The sequence below is a fragment of the Somniosus microcephalus genome, chromosome 8 (genome assembly GCF_052327205.1).
Source record: "Somniosus microcephalus isolate GS21.2 chromosome 8, FLI_Smic_1.0, whole genome shotgun sequence".
NCBI classification, from domain to species: Eukaryota; Metazoa; Chordata; class Chondrichthyes; order Squaliformes; family Somniosidae; genus Somniosus; species Somniosus microcephalus.
Window position 1 is genome coordinate 226,524,075 of NC_140994.1, and position 9,771 is coordinate 226,533,845.

Sequence of the window (9,771 nt, forward strand, 5' to 3'; positions counted from 1 at the left end):
ACTTCCTCATCTCCTGCTTGTTGCAGTTATTAATGCCCCCTACGTGCTCTACATTGGCGAAATGAACGGAGGCGTCCCCTCCCTGCTTTAATTTAGCCACACTCGTCAGCATTTCCTGTAGCTGAAGCGGTGTAAATGGGAGCACATAATCGCTCGGCAACAGCGCCGGGCCACCGCCCACTGGTGGCGGACCGAGCTTCTGCTGTCGTAGGGGACACATCGGTCTCGGTGGTCCCGGTGCTTTGGGAGCCGGCCGATGCTCGCTGTACGGGGGCCCATCATCTGATTCTTTACCCTCCATATCCCAGTCTTCTCCAACTTCTCCAGGCGCCATGAGACGAACCATCCCTCTGGCCCCGGATAGTTTTAAGGTCAACTTACGATCTTTTCATTACAAGGCCTGTGATCTGCCCCCTCATAACTTCGGGCTACTCTATACACTACCTTGATATCTTTCAGTCGTTCCTCCGCCTCTTCGGCTCTTTCTAGATTCCTTTCACTTTGTTCGCAGTGAGTCTGACACTGCCTCTTACCCTCTGTCACCTGACACTGTAAGTATTCTAGATTGTTCTGCGCCCTCTCCTCCTTAATCTTTCTCTCCTGCCTTTCCTCACTTAAATCTTTTGTCAGTCGCTCTATGACAGCATCCTTATCGCTTGCCTTGGTTTCTAGTTCCCTTTTCTCATCTTCCAGCTGTTTCACCTTTTCCCTGAGAATCGAGGTTTGCTTCTGTAGACACAGTAGCCAAATCGCCTTCTCTCTCGTTCTTTTATGGTTAGTACTAACCGACCACTCTGTCGCTTTTTCTTGCGGATCCTCAGAGTGTAACATTTCTCGTGCCTATGGCTCAGAAATATCTAACTTGCTACATATATACAAGGCTACCTTAGCCTCCTTAGACTTCCTACGGCTACTTCTAACTGCCCGCTCTGCCGCTTTCGCCTGCGGAAAGTACATCATTTCATTTGCCCCTGGCTCAGACATGTTTACTTTGGCCACCTTAGCCTCCCTGAGACCACCTTAGCCTTCCTGAGACCGCCTTCCTGAGACCACCTTAGCCTTCCTGAGACCACCTTAGCCTCCCTGAGACTACCTTAGCCTCCTTAGGGTTTGTTGTCCTTACTTTGTGCCTTATTATGTTCCACACCTCAAGAGTCCTGCCGCCAGTCGCCAAGATATGAAAGGTGTTTGGTTTCCTCGTCCTTACAAGGGTTATTTGATTCTGGGTTTTAAAGGAACAAAATGGTAGACGACACAAAGGTTTAGGTTCAACCCAAAACTGTTAGTTTATTAAAACCAACAAAACACAGACAAAACCCTGTTGAGATTTGGCTGAAACTTACAATCACCCATATGGCCGGTTGTTACCGTTGTGGATTGTAGGCCTGGATCGGAGGTGACCTGTCCCCGTCCTCCTTTATCTGACTGCAGCTGCCTACTCAGCGCAAACCCCTTGTAGAGTCAACTGATATTTACAATCACCCGTCCGGCTGGTCGTGGCTGACGTCGATTGCAGGCTGGGAGCTGGAGATGACCGTCTTCCCTTTCTGCTTACACCTAGCAGTTGCTGTAGTCAGAGCTAGCTTCCAAGAGAGAAAGAGCTGTGGTGTGTTCCTTATAGTTCTTTCAGTCACCTGGCCCCATGCTGGGCCTCCCCCAACCAGTTTCGGTTGTTGGTTTGCTGAACTGTCCGACATTTGCACCTCGTCAACCTGTAATCCAATCACCAGAGGTGTACAGAGTTGTGAGATCGAAGATAACTCCTTATCTCCTCTCCCGCTTTCTGTAACGCATATTCAATGTGATTTCTATTACTGTTGATGGGCGGTTGGCTGATTGTCTGCTCGGGACTTGTGTATCTTCCATTCATGTCAGGAAGTTGATCGTGACCCCCATTGTTTCAGTTAAACTCAGAGCATTGTCCAGATGTTAATTTTTCCCATTGAAACCGATCATGATTCAAGGCCTCACAGTTCAATGTCAATGTCCTTTTCAGAGTTAATCATGAGTCAAAGCTTTCATTGTCCAGTATCAATGTGTTCTCCAAGAACTGCAGACTTTGATGACTGGCACCTTTTCTGTGCCTCGAAGGTTAATCGTTTCATGCCCTTATGGTGGGGCCAAACTGTTCCATGAAACTTACAGACTGGGGAGGTCCACGATTCCATATGACAACAAACTCAGCTATACCATTGTGGGCAGAGGCTAAGTATTCTCTCGTACAGAGACAAAACTTGCCCATTGTTATCTTGCACTTACTAGAAGGGAATCCCAATTAATAATAAGGTATTTAGTGAAGCCAAGAATGCGAATGGATGAAGACAGACTAAGAATGGCAGCATCAAAGTTAAGCAATAATAGCTGCTGGTTGGACTTGAGAGAAGCTGAGAATTAAAGGAGATTAGATTTCCATACTCCCTTTCAGCGGATAAAGATGCAATGAGTTGCACGTCAAGAATGGAGTTTGTACCTCCATCTCCTAGTTGTACGACATGGGATTGATAAAAGTCAAAGAGCAGTCTACGTGCATGTCCTCTTGGGTGGAGATTGGCACACGGAAGGAGGAATCTAAAATGAAAATAAAGTAACTAAAGAAAGTGGTGAATTAAAAGAAAAGAAAACCAATAATACAAGATCAGGAAAGCTGGAATACATAAGAGAAAAAGTGCAAAGTGTAAATGAATAGAATATTAAACAGATCAGCACACACAAAACAACACAGCAGTGTTATAAAATCAAAGGTTTTAACAGTGGCTGTTGGAGGGCAAAAGTCCTCAAGCGATGTCTCTGGATAAGCTTTAATGTGATTAGTATAAAATAATAATACACAGGTGATTTTAAAGTCCACCAGTCAAACAGGTGTTGGTAATTTTTTTTTTATTTGTTCATGGGCTGTGGGCATCGCTGGCAAGGCCAGCATTTATTGCCCATCCCTAGTTGCACTTGAGAAGGTAATACTACGTGGCAACCTGGGAGATTGTGAAGGTGGTGCAATGACACTACACGTTGGAGTTCCAACAAGATGTGGCTGGTTTTCACCTGTTATTGCCTGCAGGGTGAGTACCATAACAGGTGAAAAAAGTAATGTGCCCAGTGGACAAGGTAATGTGGCCCAAAGTCGTCCTAGGCCACATGCCTCTTACTAGCTGTCACAGATCACTATTCACCACAAAATCCAATGGGGCTGGAGAGAGTTTGGTGTGGCAGTACCGCAAAGAAACAGGTCATTCGGCCCAACTGGTCCATGCCATTGTTTATGCTCCACACGAGCCTCCTCCCTCCCCTCTTCATCTAACCCTATCAGCAGAACCTCCTATTCTTTTCTTCCCCATGTGTTTATCTAGCTTTCCCTTAAATGCATCTATGCTATTCGCCTCAAACTACTCCATGTGGTAGAGAGTTCCACATTTTAAACAACAATAACCACACTCTGGGTTGTCCAACCAAGGTTCAAGTTTAACATGACTTCTCTGCTTTTCAATTCTATCCCTCTAGAAATGAACCCCAGTGCTTTGTATGCTTTTTTATGGCCTTATTGTGTCACTACTTTTAGCGACTTGTGTACCTGTAGCCCTAGATTTCTTTGCTCCTCTACCCCATTTAGACGCTGTAAAAATACAGAAAGGTAACACTGCCAGCTCATGCATGTATTATAGGGTGGCCTGCTTATATGGTACTTAGATAGTGATATTTTCCTTTATAGCAAAACATTCTTCTGTCCAAATGAACATGCCTTGAAAATTAATGCACTTAAAGTCCTGTTATAATGAAAATATCTGCTAACGGTGAAAATCTGATCAATCATTTTCTATTATGTAGCCAAAATAGTTAACGTTCTTAGTTTGTTCCATTACCAAGGAGAAATACCCATGGGTGTACATAACATATGCAATTGCGTATAAAGGGGGGGAAAGCAACTCAAAGAAGTCTGAAATAACAAAGAAGTCTGCCTATGAGAGCAAGGAACACACACACGTCTCAAAACACAGACGCGTGCGCATAAACACATTCTTTAAGCAGGCATTTTCCTTCGGTTTCAGTATCAGCCATCCATCAATCGTATTAATAGAAACATGATTACAGTTTTGCATTAGAGTTTACTTTAGGGTTGAATTTAAGTTTTAGGGGCATATTTAGGCTTGGGGTTAGAGTCAGGGTTGGAGTTGTGGTTAAATTTAGGGTTAGATTCAGGGATTAGCATAAATTTACCATTAGATTTTGGGTTAGGGTGACTTTATTTGACGCAGAAGCTTTATTTTATTGAATTGTTTATTATGTGGGAAGAGACTCCATACTGGGATAGATCTGCTGAGGGCAGATCGTTTACTGGGTGAATGTACTGCAGGACTATCGCTGTTGATGCATGTACCCGGCATGATGCAGTCCTGCACACAGACTGTATCATTTTTGATACTTTCCCATTTGTAGAAAACTGCAGAGTGAGGTTTTTTTTGATTGAGCAGGAAGTAACCTCTGGGAGATTGTTGGCAGATAGAACTCAGTTAATTCAGCTTCCGAAAGTTCATTCAATATAGGGGGAAAAAAGGTGGTTCGCATCATTAAAGAGAGATCCAAATTTCACTTAGCAACAGCTGGTGATCACAATCAACCGGCCTTGGATATGTTCATAATAGAATGTTTAGATTAGAAATGTTATGTTTATAATAAAAATGTCTAGCGACTAGAAGGGTTATGCTTACTATAGCAAGGACAAGGCATCTTACGTGCAAGGTTGTTGATGTATGATTGAAGAAAATGTAGACTTGTGTCTCTGTACATAGCAGTAGCCAGAGACTACCATATAAGGCAATGCCAGTTCCAGTTTGATAAAAAAAGTGTATAAATATGAGCTTTTTCCTTTGTTTGAGCAGCATGTGAAGGAACGCATGTCTATGCTCACGTATCTGTGACTATACTCCGCTTGTAAATTGCTTTTAATGCTGAAGTTAAAGAATAAAATGATTCTAACAATAAGACTAAATTTGTTACTAAAGTGAACAATAGAAGGTTGGTTTAAAACAACAGATACACAAATTAAATTTGATAACAACAACAACTTGTATTTATATAGCGCCTTTAATGTAGTCAAACGTCCCAAGGTGCTTCACAGGAGTATTTTAAGACAACAAATTTGACACCGATCCACATAAGGATAAATTAGAGCAGGTGACCAAAAGCTTGGTCAAAGAGGTAGGTTTTAAGGAGCGTCTTAAAGGAGGAAAGAGAGGAAGAGAGGCGGAGAGTTTTAGGCAGGGAATTCCAGAGCTTAGGGCCTAGGCAACAGAAGGCACGGCCACCAATGGTTGAGCGATTATAATCAGGGATGCTCAAGAGGGCAGAATTAGAGTAGCGCAGATATCTCGGAGGGTTGTGGGGCTGAAGGAGATTATAGAGATAGGAAGGGGCGAGGCCATGGAGGGATATGATAACTTCATATGTGTTTCAAATTATGTAAGAGTCACAAATGTATAAGTTTAACAGTAATATTAAGGATTTCTCAGTAAAATATCGATTGAACTGTTTACTAAAAATGATTGTATAAAATTAACTGAGTTCAAAAGCAATGAAGTCTCATGATAAAAAGTAATAAACTCTCACAATAAAATGCCCTATTATCTGATTTTAGGTACTGCAGTGACCAACCTAGTATGAATTGAAAGTTTCAAACCCCCCCCCCCCCAAACAAATTAAAGATCTTTTGCCTATGCCTATGAAGTAAAGTGTATTCTACAATTAGCCACAAACACAAGATGGTGGAGGGTGGGGTGGGGGGCGATAGTAAACACTATTTGGAAGGAGTGTATACTAATGTAAGTTTACTGCCAACATCCTTTTGAAGGACCGAAGGAATGTCCCCTGTGAATTGCAACTTGTGAGGGTTGAATAATGTGGATTATAAAGTTTTCAGTCAATTGCAACCTTCAGGGGGCAAGAAGAAATTTTAGTTTTCTCAGGTTTACCTGTAATTTTATATCAACCTAAGGGGGTTAATGTTTTGAATGCTGCTGACTTATTTCAACAGTATCTAACTCCCTTGGCTTCCAACAAGTTAATTCACTGGGTACTTGGGTCACTTCAGGCTGCTAAATGTTGTATTTGGCTAATAAACAAACACACATTCAGGATCAACTGTTGAACACAAATATTAGGTGGCGGAGGCACACAAATGCTAGTATTATTTACACTTCCAACAGTGCAACAGTGACTACACTTCAAAAGTACTTCATTTTCTGTAAAGCGCTTTGGCACGTCCTGAGGTCATGAAATGTGTTGTATAAATGCAAGTTCTTTATTTATTTAAGGTAAATAAAATATATTGAATAAAAATTAAAATAGTAAATATGGATGAGAAAAGGGAGGAAAAGAGAATGGAGGAAAAGAGATGAGCAAAAGTAAGGTTTTAATAATGCTTAACTTTTACTGAAGGTTGTTCAAAATGTAACATTTTGGTTATTATAACAATATTACAGTGATAAAGCTTCTCTCACAACTATTCTGATAGTAATACTAAGACAATTTACAGTGTCACAGTATGAACTAAGTTTTTAAAAAACTGGTCAGCCCAGGTAGCACAGAAGCTTCTGGACCTGCTGGTAATCTGGTTAATTAAAGCTGGTAGATAGAGTTCACGATAGTGCAAGGTCTGTTGGAAGGAGCAGATTAATGAATGGCCAGTCTTTGTTCTATACTTCAGCCTACATTTTCCAAGTACGCACAGGTGATGGGGAACCTATATATTTATATAAATATATGTGCATTGATGGCAGGCGAGGTTGCTCACTGCCATAGCATACTTGCACAGTGGGCCAGTGGCATTACACCTTTACATGTTCTTAAAAGATGTGGAATCAGGAGGAATTTTGGTGTTTCCTTCCCTTCCCTTCCGCCAATCATAAACTGAGTCCTCGTTATCTTTGGCTTATTCTGCATCTGCTAGATTATGAATGTTACAGAGTTGACCTTTGCTTCATGAGCCAGTAATATCACCCGTGAAGAGCGTGTGCTTATGCCATACAACTGCCTATAAAACAAGGTGCAAAGGATTGCAGGACAAATTCTGTCTGTTCTGCATTTGTGTGTGCACAAATACTACAGAGTGCTCTCCTACAATGAATACTCAGCTTATGAAACTCTTTGCAATTATTTGCATAGCTTCAACTCTTTTGAGCAGCCAGGTACGTGCATACCAAATTACAATATTGTGCGAGACCACATAATGCGGTTATGTAATGAAATGTAGAACATTTTGCATGACAGTATTTTATCAAGAAAAAGTTAAGAATCCACGCAACAGTGGCTGAAATAAATACAGCAAATGCTGGAAATACTCAGCAGGCCAGGCAGCATCTGTGGAGAGGGAAACAGAGTTAACGTTTCAGGTCGATGGCATTTCAGGTCGACCCATTTTCCGTTTTTATTTCAGATTTCCAGCATCCGCAGTATATTGCTTTTGTAACAGTGGCTGAACATGGGTTCATGCCTGAGATTTTACATGGCAAGATCTTGATCATCACTGTAACATGGGGAGGGTGGGGGAGGTACCAAGCCAGGTGCTTCACACAGGAAGGATGGGAAACGTGGAGGGCTGGTCATTCTGGAGTTGCCTCCTTATGCAACTCGTGGCAGGTGGTGAAAGAATTGCAACAGTTGAAGACTGGAAGCAAGTTGCCTTCCCATGTCTCAGCTGGACAATAATACATGGTGTACTTCTCCAATGCAATTCTTGTTTTGTCAAAAGTGGTTTATTTTTTGAAAAGTAAAGTGGCATTAGTTTTGGATTCCACTACTAAGGAGATAATGGACCAACTAATCTTGCCATTTAATCTTTTCTGGCAACCACATTTCCAGCTTTCTCTCCCCTTTTTATCTGTACCACATTTATCTGATTGTGTGTCTTCATGCATGAGTAGGTAAGGGTTACAGTAGCTTTTGAATGATGGCAAATGGTATTTTAATGCCAGTTTTGGAGATAAAATATATATTTCAACATTATTAAAGCCTATTAAGCTACTGAAGTTTACAGCACCAAAAGAGACTATTCAGCTAATTGTGTCTATGGTAGCTATTTACTGGAGCAATCCAAATCTACTCTCACTTGCCTACTGGTGACAGCAGTGCATTGTCAGCTGCTATGCAGGGCAATAAAGCAGACTGGTGCTCCAAGGCACTTTACCATAGCAAGTTCCCGATCTCAGCCCTGTGCACTGGCAGAGGATTGGGAGCTGGTTTCTGCTCACCTGCGCCCAGGAATGTGCGCGCGCTGTGGAAACCTAAACAGGGGGGAAAGTCAAAAAGAGGGAAGAGAGAAAGGTAAAAAGAAACTCTTAACAGTAATTGATTTGTGACTTTTAAAAAAGTAATATTGTGCTATCTGGATGATTTCAGCGCCATTATTAATAATGTCATTCTGGGCTCTTCTCTTAGGCTGACTGCACTGCTATAGGTTCAGTAGAGACTGTGCTGCAGAGAGTCCGAAGAATGACTCCTCTCTGGAGATGGATCACTTACAGACCTCTTGGATCCTCTTGCAGGGACAATGATGAGTGTGGCTCAAAATACTGCAGGTAAGCAAGAAAAATCTTGAGGAAAGATTAAAACTAACTGAGGCAAAAATGTTCATGACCAGTATTTCAGCTGTGGTCTAAATGGGAAAGGGCACATGAACTTAAGCAAAAATAAATCATTACTAATTAATGTCTAGCACCTTACCTCACTCAACATAGCTAATATTTTTTAACTTGTGTGTGTTGTTTTATTTCAAAATGCCCATCCCTGGAGTCTGCATATTACAAACAATCGGTTTAATTAAAAGGAATTGAAAGAGAAAAATAAAGTCTTCTCCAAAATCATGATTTTAGACCAAATTTAGGAAACGGAACTGTTTGCACCAGAGTCACAGCTCCAGCTACATTGTAAATATGGGCATTTAGTAAAGCATTTAGTAAAGCATAAAACATAAAGAAACAAATGAAAATTCAAATACCAGCAAGTGTACAGCTACTTCCCTTTTATAATATTTATAATGGTGGTAGGGATTCAGATGACTTCATGTCCCCTTAAAGTCATTTAAATAATTAGGAAAACACTGAATTGGATTGTTATGCAAACACTTTCTATTTTAGCCTGTTGCATTAAACAATAGCAAAGCCTGTATTCTAATCCAGGGATTGTCTTGTTTTTGCAGAAAGGGTCGCTGTTCCTTGACTGTTCATCGAGACTGAGTTTCACAGAAAGATTTTGTACAGGGTCACAGTCAAATATAGTCATGTAAATGAACTTCTGGCCAATGTCCTTGTGTAAATGACTTTCTGATCAATGCAACCCTGTAAATCAATTGTGTACAGTATTGATTGTAAGTGTATATTATTTATTTAATATATTAAAATCCTAGAATTGGTAACACAATCACACTTTAGTTCACTGTAATCAATGAGTAATGCTGTAAATAATACCTGTTGGTTTTACTTGCTCTAGAGGTGCGTTGCAACCTCTCTCAGTCTGTTACAACAAACAGTTAGAATCATACCATTTTCCCTGAATAAGCACGAATTAGACCATTCACTAGTGTATGTGTTCTTTTGGTGTAGTGTCCTCTCACTATAACAGATGAGAGATCAGCCTGTGGTCATTGCTTCTCCTCTCCTGTGGACAAGCAGGAAATATAAAAACAGACAGTAAGAGCTTCTACAGGTATATAAAAAGGAAGGGAGTAGCTAAAGTAAATGTTGGTCCCCTAGAGGATGAGTCTGGGGAATTAATAATGGGAAACAG

At 41.1% G+C, this 9,771-nt stretch overlaps 1 protein-coding gene across 1 annotated transcript; it reads left to right on the forward strand.

The window, feature by feature from the left end:
* Positions 1 to 7,008: 7,008 nt before the first annotated feature.
* LOC147114135 (liver-expressed antimicrobial peptide 2-like) lies at positions 7,009 to 9,402 on the forward strand. Its single transcript, XM_085994061.1, has 3 exons — positions 7,009 to 7,175; positions 8,425 to 8,564; positions 9,185 to 9,402. Exons 1-3 carry the CDS (start codon positions 7,110 to 7,112, stop codon positions 9,219 to 9,221), a joined length of 243 nt encoding a protein of 80 aa, XP_085850187.1. The 5' UTR covers positions 7,009 to 7,109; the 3' UTR covers positions 9,222 to 9,402.
* Positions 9,403 to 9,771: the final 369 nt, after the last annotated feature.